At 44.3% G+C, this 14,484-nt stretch overlaps 1 protein-coding gene across 1 annotated transcript; it reads left to right on the forward strand.

The window, feature by feature from the left end:
- The first annotated feature begins 1,900 nt into the window (after positions 1 to 1,900).
- On the forward strand, positions 1,901 to 13,284 carry c1qtnf6b (C1q and TNF related 6b). The gene is made up of 3 exons (XM_054778694.1): positions 1,901 to 1,988; positions 6,992 to 7,174; positions 11,949 to 13,284. Exons 2-3 carry the CDS (start codon positions 6,997 to 6,999, stop codon positions 12,494 to 12,496), a joined length of 726 nt encoding a protein of 241 aa, XP_054634669.1. The 5' UTR covers positions 1,901 to 1,988; positions 6,992 to 6,996; the 3' UTR covers positions 12,497 to 13,284.
- Positions 13,285 to 14,484: the final 1,200 nt, after the last annotated feature.

Genomic DNA, 14,484 nt, shown 5'->3' on the forward strand with positions numbered 1-14,484 from the left:
TCCAAATGATCGAAGGGTTATGAAGTTTAAGCCGTGTCAAACCTAACACAACCGGAGCAGACTGAGAGGGTATAATAAAAAACTGAATCCTGTTCGTGGTGGTTACCCGAGAGTCGAAGAGTCACCGGTTCGGTTTGAAATGACACTACGGCTAGTAATCTACCATCGAGGGACTGTACTTCCTTGGGACTGGTTAACTTAACTTTAGGAAATCCATGCTTCTCAAGAAGGTTAGTGTCTAAAAAGTTGTCATCGGCGCCTGAGTCTATGAGAGCTGAGACAGTTACACTCCTACCCCCTCCACTGGGCGATAGTGCGATGTGGCGGCTTGATGGGGCACGAAGCGATGAGGTGGTTAGCTGCCCCGCAGTAGAGACAGAGGTGAAGACAATGACGACGTGAACGTTCAGCCGAGGGTAGTCGGCCTTCTCCCAACTGCATAGGTTCCTCTGGAGAGACGATGGCGACCTCCGTAGTGGCGAACTCCCTGCTTGCCCCCCTCGGAGGTGTGAATGTCTCCTGGCGCCGAGTCGTTATAGAGGTCGGCCGAACCTCTCCTCCTCCGTGTGCTCCCGATCACGTAGCTGGTTATCCAGGCGAATAGGGAGGTCTATAAATTCATCTAAGGATTGAGTATCATCACGAACTGCTAATTCGTCCTTGATATGAGAATGGAGAGCTTTGCGAAAAATATCCCGGAGGGCGTTCTCTGCTGCTAATACTGGGAATTCAATAGAAAACTCGGCTACTGAGCGGCTGCATTGTCTCAAATCCAAAAGTCTGCTTCCTGCCTTTCGACCTCGAATGGGATGATCAAAAACCTTATGCATCTCACTCAAAAATAAGGCGAGTGAGAAGCGAATGGAGGGATTAGCTTTGCTAATAGCCAGTGTCCAAGCCGCTGCACTATTGCTAAGCAAACTCATGATAAAGGCTACTTTGGCTGTATTGGAGGTGTAGGTACCCGGTTTCTGATCAAACACCAGTGAACATTGATGAAATAAGAATAGTCCAAGAACAAAAAGCACCGGGCCTAGCCACGGGTTTAAATAAAACAAAAGTCGCTGCACTCCGCAGACAAAAAAAAGTACAAAAGAGGAAAACTACCAAAAATAACTATACACTAGAACTAAGGGAGCTGCTGAAAACTAAGCAGAAAAACATTAACAAAAAATCACTGTGGCTAAAGAGCACGCAGGAACAGAACATGGGTACTTACAACAAGGAAAGTTAGACCAGAAGCTAGGGAACAAGGTATGCTAAACTAGACGAGAACAAGGAACAGGTGTGCATGAGGAGACAATCTGGCAATGAATGAACAGCAAGACAGGGTATAAGTAGTACATGGTAATTGCTCGCAGGTGTGTCTGAGCTCCTCCCCTAGGTGGGTAGGTGTGCTGCAACAACAAGACGTTAGATGGCAGCAGAGCAGCACCAAAATCATGATACTTTATTCCAAAAGAAGCAGCCAAAGAAGTAAAACCAGACTGCAGTGCCACCCTATGTTATCAAAATGAACATCTTGTTTGTTTTCACTTTTGTACTGTTAACACTGCTTCACTTCTTTTTACAGTTGCATGGACACTTAATAAAGCTTTTATGATGGCCACAGTTTGACACTGGAACAGATTATTTCTATTTCCATAATTTCCTATGAAGGAAATTCGCTCCAAATTCGACAAATACCTCGGAATGGATTGCATTTGACCTCAGAGGTTCCATTGTACATGCTTTTAATAATAATAAGACATGATAAGACTTTTGTCTTTGTTTTACAACGTGTGGATGGAAATGTAGCAGTGATGTGTCCCTGAGGCACGAATAATGGCTGTTGCGTTCAAGGGGGGAGGGAAGGGAGCGTGTGTGTGTGTGTGTGTGTGTGTTGGACAAAGAGGGAGGCAGAGTTTCTCCTCACTAGTTCTTCATCTCAGTGGAACACCAGGACTCTTCCTCTTTTCCTTCTTCTTCTATTCGTAAAGCTCCAGCAGGTAAGACGACCAACAGCTCTCTGATGTATTGCTAAAAAGGACAACAAGTTTCAAATCCCGCTCTTCTGTGCACACTGAAGAGGCATGCGGGGGGTGTCCAGCGCGTAGCGGCATGTAGACGTGGCTAAGTGATGGTTAGTGTCAGCGTGCATGGGGGGGTGGGGCGCTCAAAGGGTGGGTTGATGTTATTAAACTAGGTGATGATGTCACGAGTGGTAAACATGCTTGTTTTAAAGATAGTCAAAAATAAGTCTTTCAACTCTTTGGCAAGTTAGTTGTTGCTTTTTAGGGATTTAATCTTTGGTGCATATTTATTTTGATTTAGTGTATTGCTGATCTATCTCATAATTATGCATCAAAATGGTCTTTTTGTTTATGGAATGATGAGAATGGAGAACTAATGCCAGTCATCTTTTTGCCACCTCTGGTTTTTCAATCTATTATTAGCGTTTCTTTTTTTTTCATGATTGTTTGCTGTCCTGCCTATGTAACACGGGTCATCTTGCACGGTCCCGCCTCGCACATTGCCCGGCCTCGGACGTTGGAGCGTCAGTAGTGGTGTTCTCATTAAGGCCATGTCCACATTCGCCCCTCTTCTGTGTCAAAAAAATCAGCATCTTCACACTGACATTTTAAAAGTACTTCTGTCCACACGAATAGACATTCACAGGTTGTCATGCACATGCCAAAGTAAAGGCGCTGCTGCAGCCATGGACTGTTAAGGCAATTTTAACCAATCAGAACCGCCGATGACGTCATTTCAGTTGACGCACCATAAAAAACTTGGCAATTCACAGGAGAGGACACATGAACTGCTAGCAAAGTAGCAGTACTTTTTAGGAGTTTATTTCATATTTGTCAGTAAAATGTATTGAATATAAAATGTGTGAAACATATGTTTTTATTAAAGTGTAGCAGATGTTCATTATCACTGCAATGCTGTGAAGTGTCGTTTATTTTATCGGTCAAGACACAACTCCATTGGCTGTGGCGCTATCATTGCTGAAATACTGTAACTGTCTGTCTGGCAAATTGTCTCCACAACAGTAGTCAGGCAGCACAAGACAGGCATATATAAGACAGCATATACTGTATAACATACAACACAGGTACATATAAGATGGGCATATATAACACACAAGACGGCATATATAACATGCAAGACAGCATATATAACATATAAGACAGGCATATATAACAGGGAAGCTTTCAATGTGTGGGCAAAGCAGCTCAGTCAAACGCAATCACAACGTCCTTGCCATGCCAACATTCCCACGCCATTCTTTCAAAATGTCAAAACGACATGCTTGTGAAAGTTGTCCCACCAGATAGAGGTCCGATCGGGTCTTGTCCCAATCGGCATCGTTGTGTCAAGTGTCGTAGCCGTTTTAGAGAGCAAAACAGGAGTAGTAGCCCACAATGACACCTTTGTGTCACGTGCTGTCCTTGGCATTGTGGCAATGACCCCAGGATGCAGGAACCAATTGCAGGAAAAGTGTATCTTTTTAATAATAGCTGCAGTGCAGAGGCAGGAACTCAAGATAGACAGGTGTGCAGTAGCGTGTCAGGCTTTCACAAACAATGCAACAACAAACTAAGATGTACGCACCTGAACTAAATAGAAGGAGAACTCAAATTAGCAACAGGTGCAAGTGATAAAGGAAAAAGCAAAGCAGGCAAACACAAACCAGGCAAAACAGGAAGCACTACCAAAAGAAGAGCATAAAACAGGAACTAAGGCATAAAAGTGGAAACAAACTAAACTGTCACGCAGACTAACTCATGGATCGTGACACTTTGTTCGTCGGTGTAAAGCACACTTATAAACACAAAAAGCCATTTCAGTATGCTAAAAAATAGCAATGTTGTATTTGTCTTTGCACACATTCAATTATTCAAGAGATTCAAGAGAGTTTTATTGTCATGTGCATGGTAAAACAGCAGTTATACCATGCAATGAAAATCTTATTCTGTTCATTCTCCCAAGAAAAGAAAGAAAACAAATGAAAGAATAAGAACATAAGAAACATAAACACATACTTATCTAATGTGGAAATGAGGGCAAATAATTGATACGTCATCTGTCGGCAACAAGCCAACAGCTCTGTCTTCACCGTCCACCAGTTTTTCAAAAACTCGGTTTTTAAGGACAAAAACATACGTGTGCATGTGGATGAGAGTTTTTTAATCCATATTTGTGTGGACAGGGCTTCAAGCAACATGCAATGTGATTCCACATTCAGCAACACTGCAACATGATAAAAATCTTGGCTGCTATTTACACATACTAGTGCAATCAGCTATCCTTGTCTGTCGTCCAAACTGGAGCTCAGTGATACCAGGCAGCATAGTTTGGATGCTATGTAAGGCTGATAAGAGAACAAAGCTACGTTCATATCATGTCAGCATACTGTACACTATATGGACACAGCTTGTAATCATCAAATGAATCAGGCAACCAGAGGTTGTACTTTAGCTGTTCCGGGATCTCATTTCATCACCTTAGCAAGACCCATCCCTCCCTTCATCTTCTGCTTTCTGAGCTCGGGTCGCGGGGGCAGCAGCCTAAGCAGGGAAGCCCAGACTTCCCCCTCCCCGGCTACTTCGTCCAGCTCCTCCCGATGGATCCCAAGGCATTCCCGGGACAGTTGAGAGACATAGTCTCTTCAACATGTCCTGGGTCTTACGGAGGTTTCCTACCAGTCGGACGTGCCCTGAACACCTCCCCGGGGTCGCATCCTGACCAGATGCCCGAGCCACCTCATCTGGCTCTCGATGTGTAGGAGCAGCAGTTCTACTCGGAGTTTCCCCCGGATGTTAGTGCTTCCCACCTTATCTCTAAAGGAGAGCCCAGCCACCCTAGAGAGAAATCTCATTTCGTTTGCGATCTTTCGATTGCTATCCAAAGCTCATGACCATAGGTGAGGGTATGAACGTAGATCGACCGGTAAATTGAGAGCTTTGCCTTTCGGCTCAGCTCCCTCTTCACCACAATGGACCGATGCAGAGTCCTTAGCAAGACATAGCGGACAATTGCATGCTTCCAAGTTTGTGGGCAGACTTTGGGGAAGGTCGTTTTCTGTTCCCAGTGCACAAAGCAAGGTCCACGTCCACGAGGCATACTTGGAGGAGTTGGTGCGCAATAACATGACTTCAGCCCATGATGTCACATTGCAACATAGCAATGTAGACAGACATACTCTGATGTGCTTCCGTTTATCATACAACTACTTTGACGACACTGTAAGAGTCAAGACAGTGCCTGATATGCTGAACCAACCCTCAGTGAACTCTGAGCTCTCAAATGGACAAAAAATTCCCACAGACACACTCCGAAATCTAGTAGAAAGACTTGCCAATGGAGTGGAGGCTGTTTTAGCAGCAAAGATGCCCCATTTTTGTCTGTCCCAATACTTTAGCGCATACAGCGCTTTACCTTACAAATGAACAATGTGGTGCATTAGTGTGCGTCGTGTACCTTAAGAGATAGAAATAGACTCCTATTGTGTCCTGCACATGGATTTGCAGTAATAGTAAAAGACCATTGGCACACCGCCACGCTTTTCCAATTCCGCTCCTCCTTCACCGTGCAAACATGTGCGTTGAGTTTAAATTGAGGCATTCTGGCTAAAAGCAGAGACCGAGAGTGAGTCGCATATGTTTTGTGTTATGTAATGTTGCGCTTGGTCTGAACGAGTACGGAGCAAAGATGTAGGATTATACGGCAGAGAAAATGTAAATGCACCCGAGAGCTAAGAAGGTTGCAATAGTGCGTATTGTTGTGATATGAAATGTGTGTGTTATAGTTGGCCACACACACCTTCACATCTATAGTTTCTGGGGGCCTCTGGATGCCGCATGATTTCACTGTTTTTCGTTCTGTTCCATGTTGAATGTACTGCGTAAGGTTCTTACAGAAGGACCTCACACTCACTCGGCACTCTACTTTCTCTTCTACATCTTATGGAAAAGCAAGAAATTGTGATTGTGTGTCAGTGGTGTCCAAAGTGTGGCCTGGGGGCCATTTGCTGCTTTTTTTTTTATTAGCCCGTGGCACATTCTGAAAATGTAATTTAACAAGAAAAGTTAAAAAACAACAACAGCAATAGCAAAAATGTTAGCATGTTAGCTTCCTTCGTCGCAACAGAACAATGGTAATTAAAGGGTGTTGAAACCAGGACTAATCGATGTGTTGCAAAAATCACTTTTGTTGCAAATGCTGATACAAAATCGGAAAACGTTTGTAAAGCGGGCTGTACTCCCTCCGAACCATTTGTATACACACAGCAAATAACGTAAAAAGGCCGACCAATCACAGGCTTTACGGGCGAGGGCGAGGTTAGTTTGGAGGTACAATTGTATTATTACCTTGGAGGTACACGTCCAGCTATGCAAGACAGCTTGAAAGGGGGAGAGGATCCTCAACACAGCTGAATAATTCAGCTTTTCACACCAAGAGCTGAGTAGCAACATTTTAAAGCGCATACAGAGCTGGATGAAGCTGCTGAATGCTGACCACTCATGATACTTCAAATCCAGCTAATGTCACCTTAATAAACCTACGTCCAGAGGTTGACTACAGCCACAGATTTAAATTAATGCCAATGTTTATTTAATGAGAAACTCTTGTGGTTGTTTGCATTTGTAGGCGACTGAAGTGGACTGTAGTTCATTGAATAGAGGTGTTAATTGGAGGATTTATGTCATTACTGATTGTGAAATGATGTCAGATTTCTGTGTATATTTTTTGGAAAGGGGGCTTCTTAGGGATACTGTACGACAGATTTCTGTGTTGTTTTTTTTTGTAAGTGCTTTAATGTGAGTTAACAATGAAAAGATACTGTAGTATTCATTTTGAAGGATTTTCCACCACATTTTCAGGGTGTTTGTGTTCCTAATCCAAGCAAGATCCCTTCTGATTTTGACTGACAAATGATACAAAGCTGAGTCACCTGAGTATTTGTCCCCCCCCCCCACCCCCACCCCACCCCCCCACCCGTCAGCTGTGATGGCGGCGTGTTTGAGGCTTCTCCTGCTGCTGCCTCTGGCCTGCTGCCTCCCCTCCCCCTCTCGGCCTCCCACGCGATTCTGCCGCCGCTGCTGCGATCACATGGAGCCTCAGGCCGGCCCCGCCCACTACCACGTGCCCGAGGTCCGCACCGTCGTCAACATGACCATCCTCAAAGGTACCGGAACCAACCTTTTGCTGACAACTGAAAACGCTTACAGATGGTGTCTTTTCTCTACATGACAACATCAAAATAAAGCACGGGGTAAACATGACTGGTACCCCTTTTGCACCGTAGCAGACTTTGGTGTTGGTGCTGGATTAAGTTCGAGGCCGGGCTGGAACCGTGTTGCCTGCGAACGGACTCCGACACCAGTTTCATTTTCCATTGTCCTGGGCCGTGTCATTACGTCACAGGGGTTACGCTTCCGATCAAGAAATAACAGGACATTTCAAGTGTTGACCATTTTTGAATCAAAGCACACAACTTGCTATAGCCCTTGACACTGCACATTATTTACAGGTAAAAATATAAATATAAAGGTGCAAAAATGTAAAAAAAATTTGAAGGTGCAAAACATTTTAACATAAAGATTGCATGTTGCAGGCTTTGGGTTTGTGGGGATCTCGTAGCGAGGGGGGGTGATCCATCTCATCGTCATTGTTTCCTGACAGAAGAATTAAAAACATATTAAACCCGTAAATGTTACTTCTTACACGACTACAGGTTTGCCATGAAACCAGTTTGCTGCCGTACGCACAAATGAGAAGGGGAGGTTGGCGAGGCTTTCGTTCATTCGACAATAGCGAGCTGGCATGCTAACGTAAACAGCAGGCTACTATTTACACCCCAAACTGTGCTGCAAAAATTGAATTAAACAAATACAACTTACGGGAGTCCAGGCAGGTCTGACTTGTGCCTGGGTCTTCTTTTGTGACGCCCTCCCGGATTTCGGTGGAGTTATTTGCCAGCATTCACCAGCAAGCTGACTCGCGGGTGTATGTGGCCCAAAACTTTTTTGAGCTGCAGCTCCAACCACTGCCACTCCTGCCCAGGTCGTTCTTTTGGTCTCTGTCATCCTTAGTTTCTCAGGTAACACTTTACAATAAGGTACACAAAATTACAGTAGTTCATGAGGAACGAACCTACCTACTGTAACCCTGACCCTAATCACTACTCATTAGTTAGTCATTAGTTCTTCATTAGTTCCCCAGTAACTACGGTATTTTTGTGTACCTTCTTAAGTGTTACAGTTTCTTAAGTTTCTATTTATTTGTTCGAAAGACCGACAAAAACACGCAGTAGCCATCTCGCCTTTTGAAGCATTCCAGTATTGGCAGGGTTCTTGTCACCGTTTCAAATTTCTTCTGCACTTCCTCGGATGTCCAAATAGACAAGACTAGACTTTTTTTAGCTAACCCCGCCCACACCATTATGCAAGCGATTCACTCACTCGGCCCAGCAAGCTTTTGGAGCCAGAGTTGAACCAAAAAAAGACAGCTTCAATTCGAGCCAGTGGAACCATGACAATGGAAAAGCAAAGCTCTGAGAACCAGCTCCAAAAAAGCTCCGAACTAGTCACAGTGGAAAAGGGGTAGGAGATATCTGTTGCGCCCCCTATGGGTGGTGTTGGGTGCCAGCCAGGGTGGCTGTGTGAGTCGGTAAATATTGGTAAATCTCACTCCCTGAAACCTTATGAATCGTGCCAGACGTCGAGTTGACAAGCCGGGCTTTCAGCTTGATGGCTAGCGCTCTCAACTCCCATTCATCAGACCTTGGTTCCACGGTGGAATGCAGGCAGGCTGAACCAGGTGGGTTACACATACAGTACATGCGGTACAGACGCCATTATTACACAAATACTCAATGACTTACGGCCTGTGGCCTGGCATGCATATTACACTCTCTCCACTCCTTTTTGCAGCTGGACAACATTGTTGACTGTTCATCTATCAATACGATAAAATAGCCTTTATTTGTCCCTTAGTGGGGACGTTCCAGTTTAACAGAAGGACAGTCATTCAGCACATTGCTGTTTAATCCACACAGACACCAGGTCATCTCGTTTGCGTGTCTATTTATTTTGAAATGTCATCAACACTATTTTGTGTTTACATATTTCAAAATTGGTAGTCAGTTTGACGAGAGACAGAGACGTGACGGGAGAGAGGGACTGCGGGACCATCCAGTATCTTCACACAGTCAGAAGGGAAGGTTTTATGAGAACATGTAATCAGAGAGTCAGTCAGAGTCTCAGCGGTCCTCTATGAGGTCCAAACGAGCACTGTGTCCACAGCTGCTTCCTTCATGAGCGGACCCGTCCTGTCTTGACCTGTGGCCCGCCCTGAGACATTATAAATAACAACACTTTTCCCCGCGCTTCCACTTCCACACATTTAAAGGCAACCGCAAAAGAACTTGACTGCAGCGTTCAAAGTCCAGTTGTGAGTTCTTGGACACAGTGGGGAACCACACAGAGTCTCCACGACTGACTGAGGCAGGACATTCCAGTCGACCGCAAGCCAGCTGAGCAGATGCAAATAAGATGGAGGAGAACACGTTGAACAGTGTTTGTGGGGTTTTTTTACGCTTTGTATACATTTTCACTTTTTGTTAGCATGCAAACTACATTTTAGCTTCCTAAAAAATCACCCAACTCTTTTTTCTTGGTAGTTAGGGTGACATTTCCAGAAATGGTTTTGTTCAGGCTTCGGATTGCCTAAAACAGCCTTTGAGCTTGGCATCATAGCGCCCCCTGTTGCTTTGGCATGCACTTGACAGTCTGCTGATCTGTTTTTAATGTGAACATAATGTCGTGGTTTATGTTCAAGCAAGAACACTCCTGTCTTTTCTAGGTATGTCCGATTATATCGGCCACCGATAATTATCGGTCCGATATTGCCGTAAAAATGTGATATCGACCCTACAATGAAAGCCAAAAGCTTTTAACTCCAACGTCGCAAAATTACAACATTGCTGTAATATATATTTAATACTACTGCTCACAAGCTTGTGAGGAAGAGGTAAATCTTTATTTAGTAAGCAGAGTAACAACAGAAGTTAATGCCTCTCATTCATACATTCACACACGCACTAATATACTTGGGAAACAGTTAGGCACCAAAAACAATGGATTTCATCTTCTCTAATGGCTAAGATAAGAACTTTATGCAATACATTAAGCATATAGAATAAGAACATGAAAGTTATCAATCAAAATAATAATCATCAAATTCATGCATTTTAAACGATATCTTTTTCATTAAAAATGAATTAAATCTTTCCAAAAATAACATAAATCAAGGCACACTCCACTGTGCCGGGTAGAAAACATCTCAGGTGGGATCTCCTTGTCATGCCAGTAACGTTGGAAGCCATCTGGACCGTCAAGGTTACATTTTTTCCTCATCAGAGAATAAAACTTTTTTCCACCTTTCAATGTCCCATGTTTGATGCTCCCTGGCAAAGTCTAAACGGGCACTTTTGTGGCCTTGAAGGAGACGAGGTCTTTGAATTCATTTTTTGTTTTTTAAACCCTTTTCCCGCAGATGCTGTCTGATGGTTATTGCGCTGCAGTCGTCACCAGTAAGGCCTTAATGTGGGTGGAAGACCGCCCTGTGTCTTGATGGACAGCCAATCGGATCCTCCGGCTGGGTGGTGGTGTGATTTTTTTGGGTCTACCACTTGACTTTTTTGTTCCATAATGCTCAGGATCTTACAGAAAATGTATAATGACTGATTTACTGCTCCCAACCGAGAGGCCTTGCTTATGCAGCTCCACAATCCCACCACGTTGAAAAAGAGAAAGCTTCTTAGCTTTACCATCAGGAGGGCATGACCGTGTGAATGCCTGACAGAAATGAACATTTTGAGCAGATTTAGGCTTTTATAGCCTGTGGTCTTAAACTTTTGATCAGCTGATAAACAGCCTATTTCAGTTTTTTTGGGGTTTAAATTACAAGCTCCAAATGTTTTTTGTCTCACTCCCCCTTCTTGTTTTTGCATATTGTAGCTCTACTTAAAACCTCATTAAGATCCAAATGTGCAAAATGCTAATTCTAGCAATTTTTCCTCTGGTCTTAAGATTTTGATCAGGAGTGTAAATAGTATGTATAAAGTGTTTTTTGCTGACCACACCAGTGACGCTCATGTAGAACGGTGTCGTCCTTTATAAACAGAAGATTCCTGTTTTAATAGCTCGCCTGTCCCCTTTAAAAAAATTTTTTTTACAACCCTCGTAAATGTTTCACGACCACTTTCATTTGAATTAACGCTAAGTCGCTGACGGAGCACTTTGATCTGCTTTCTGTTGACCAGGATGGGGTTCAGACTAGTGGCTACTTGGCATGCGGGGCACATGTGTCAGTGCCCCACATGCTCCAGCAGTTAGCACTGTGGTGAAAATAAACTTGTTTCAATTCATTTTTTTCTTTGTCAATGGTCGCATGAATGGCTTAGTTTTTACGCCAGATGCCCTTCCTGACGCAATCCTGCCCGGGAATCGAACCCCTGCCCTCTAGCAACCTAAAAGCAGAAGCATGTACCATTACACCACCAAAATAAATAAAGTTGTCACGTCGTCCTTTTTTGACGTACGTTTCTTCATGTAAGTCCATCCGACTTCTTGTTCCTGCTGACTCTCATTGTTCTTTCTCTGGTTTGTTGGGCATCAGCGCCCTGTGCCCCAGGTTGCCATGGAAACAGCACTGCAAGTGCGACTAGAGGTTTTTTAAGATGGGCACTGAGGCACACATGATTGAGCCTTGTGAATTCTGCCTAGCAACAAGTGATCATGTCAGGAAAAATAATCGACGATATTCTGCATCTCATCTTCACATAAAAAAATGGCTGGTTTGCACCATCCTTGTAGCAGATTTGATTGGATTGGATGATTGGACAATGTCACCAAATGTAGTATTGATGTATTCATTCATTCATTCTGTCTTTGCAGGTGATAAAGGCGACAGAGGGGATAAAGGCACGCCGGGTAAGCCAGGTCTCGAAGGACCCCCCGGCCAACGAGGACCGGCAGGCCTGATAGGCAGTAAAGGCCAAGCGGGCGCCCCCGGCGACCCCTGCAAGACGCCCCAGTCGTCTTTCTCAGTAGGACGCCGCAAATCCCTGCACAGTGTGGACTACTACCAGGCGCTGGTGTTCGACACGGTGTTCGTCAACCTGCACGAGCACTTCAACATGTTCAAGGGCAAGTTCTACTGCTACGTGCCTGGCGTCTACTTCTTTAACGTCAACATCCATACATGGAACTTCAAGGAGACCTACCTGCACCTCATGCACAACGACAAGGAGCAGGTGATCCTGTACGCCCAGCCCAGCGAGCGCTCCATCATGCAGAGCCAGAGCGTCATGCTGGACCTGGCGCTCAACGACGAGGTGTGGGTGCGTCTCTACAAGCGCGAGAGGGAGAACGCCGTCTACAGCGATGACGTGGACGTTTACATCACCTTCAACGGGTACCTGGTGGCGCCCGGCCTCCAGTGACAATGTGTCAGTGCCTGACTTGGACTGGAACACATTCTCACCAGGACTAGTTCTCCCAACATGCAAACCTCTAAAAACCCATTTGATCCAGCTGGGGTGTCCGACCTCTTGCACGGACGGTCAATGTTTACAACAACAAGGAGACAAAGTAAACATTTTTTAAGTATATGGATATAATAAAGCATTCCTTCTTTAATAAATGTTCTTAAAGAAGTTCTGGAAAAAGACACTTTTAATACCTGACATGATGCCTGGATGCATCCCGGTGTGTACAGTTGTATCAAGCAGCCGTATTTTAACACCAAATCTACATTTTTGTGAAAATAGACTGAAAACCATCCGCATGTATTTAGTTAGTCAGTGGCTGACGCAGCAGCTATAGTCTCCAAGCTAGACAGAATTAGCATCCTAATTAAACAATACATGCAACTATAGTTGCACATTACTTACAGACACAGAGTCTCCAAGGCAGAAGCATATTATCCATTCGTCCATCTTCTTCCTCTTATCGGAAGTCGGGTTGCGGTGGCAGCAGCTCCTTCGTCCAGCCCCTCCTGATGGATGGCAAGGCATTCTCAGGCCAGTTGAGAGACATAGTCTCTCCAACGTGTCCTGGGTCTTCCCCGAGGCCTCTTACCGGTCAGCTGTGCCCTGAACACCTCCCCAGGAAGGCGTCCGGGAGGCATCCTGACCAGATGCCCGAGCCACCTCATCTGGCTCCTCTCAATGGGGAGGAGCAGCGGTTCAACTCTGAGTTTCTCCCGGATGACAGTGCTTCTCACCTTATCTTTACGGGATCGCTTGTCCTTTCTGTCACGACCCAAAGCTCATGACTATAGGCGAGGGTAGGAATGTAGATGGACTGGTAAATTGAGAGCTTTGCCTTTTGGCTCAGCTCCCTCTTCACCACAAGGGGCCGATGCAGCGTCCGCATCACTGCAAGTGCGAAAAGCCTCCGGTATGCGCCCTATCATTCAGTTCGTGCGCCTAACTCTGTCCAAACAAGCTCAATGAACTATTGTGGCCACTAGGTGTCGCCAAAAATACAGCCACCACCCCATAGTTTGGATTTTTTGACATGAGGTTGTATGACATCCCCATCAGCAGTGTTGTGTATCAACAGTGACTTACCCCCACCCAGTCCAGTACTGGTCGGATTTCCGTGACAAGGAACGTAGTTCGGCTTAGTTTCTGGATCATTTAAGTAAAGAGTTTAGCTTCTCAAAACAATATGCGTTCAAAAGAGTAATACATCCGCATCATAAAAATGCCCACTCGAAAAAGTCAGACCTCACAAATGGCTCTGCGTTATATTTGTCTCACGCCGTGTCCCTGCGTACTGTCGACTCTCCATTCTTGTGTATGTGACGAAGACGCTCGCATCTCACGAAGCACCGCGGCCATCTTGTTTATGTACAGTATGTGTTCCACAGCCGAGTTTGGCATCGGATCAGAAAAGGAAACCAGTGGTATCCACATCACTACACATGACTGTCACATGACAACATCTGGGATTTGAGTTCAAGTCGAGCACTATTGATATGCGATACCGCTGATGTTGTTTCAGATTCAATACTGAGTAAAATTCAGGCCGGTATTGGCGATACCGGTACCGATACTTTGTGCAAATTCACTTAATGTGTCTGGTAAATTTTTAAAAGTAGTGTATTTCATACCATAGCATAAAGAATGCAAGACATTTAATGAATGTGTCAATTAAATAAAATTGTAATTAAAAATAAAAGAATTTACCAATTACTTTTAGTAATTTATTTATTAATTTTAAACCCGGTAGCATATTGAGGCAGTGATTTACAACATAACCAAGGAAATATGCAACAACAGAAAAAACAGAGGACAAAATCATATAAAATATTTGAAAATGGTATTTTAAACAATAAAAAAGAAAATAGTAAAACAATAAAACCATTAAAATAAATGACTAAGAATGAAAACACAATTTCACACATGGCTGTTTTACGATCGAT

This window comes from Dunckerocampus dactyliophorus, chromosome 6 (assembly GCF_027744805.1).
Source record: "Dunckerocampus dactyliophorus isolate RoL2022-P2 chromosome 6, RoL_Ddac_1.1, whole genome shotgun sequence".
Lineage (NCBI taxonomy): Eukaryota > Metazoa > Chordata > Actinopteri > Syngnathiformes > Syngnathidae > Dunckerocampus > Dunckerocampus dactyliophorus.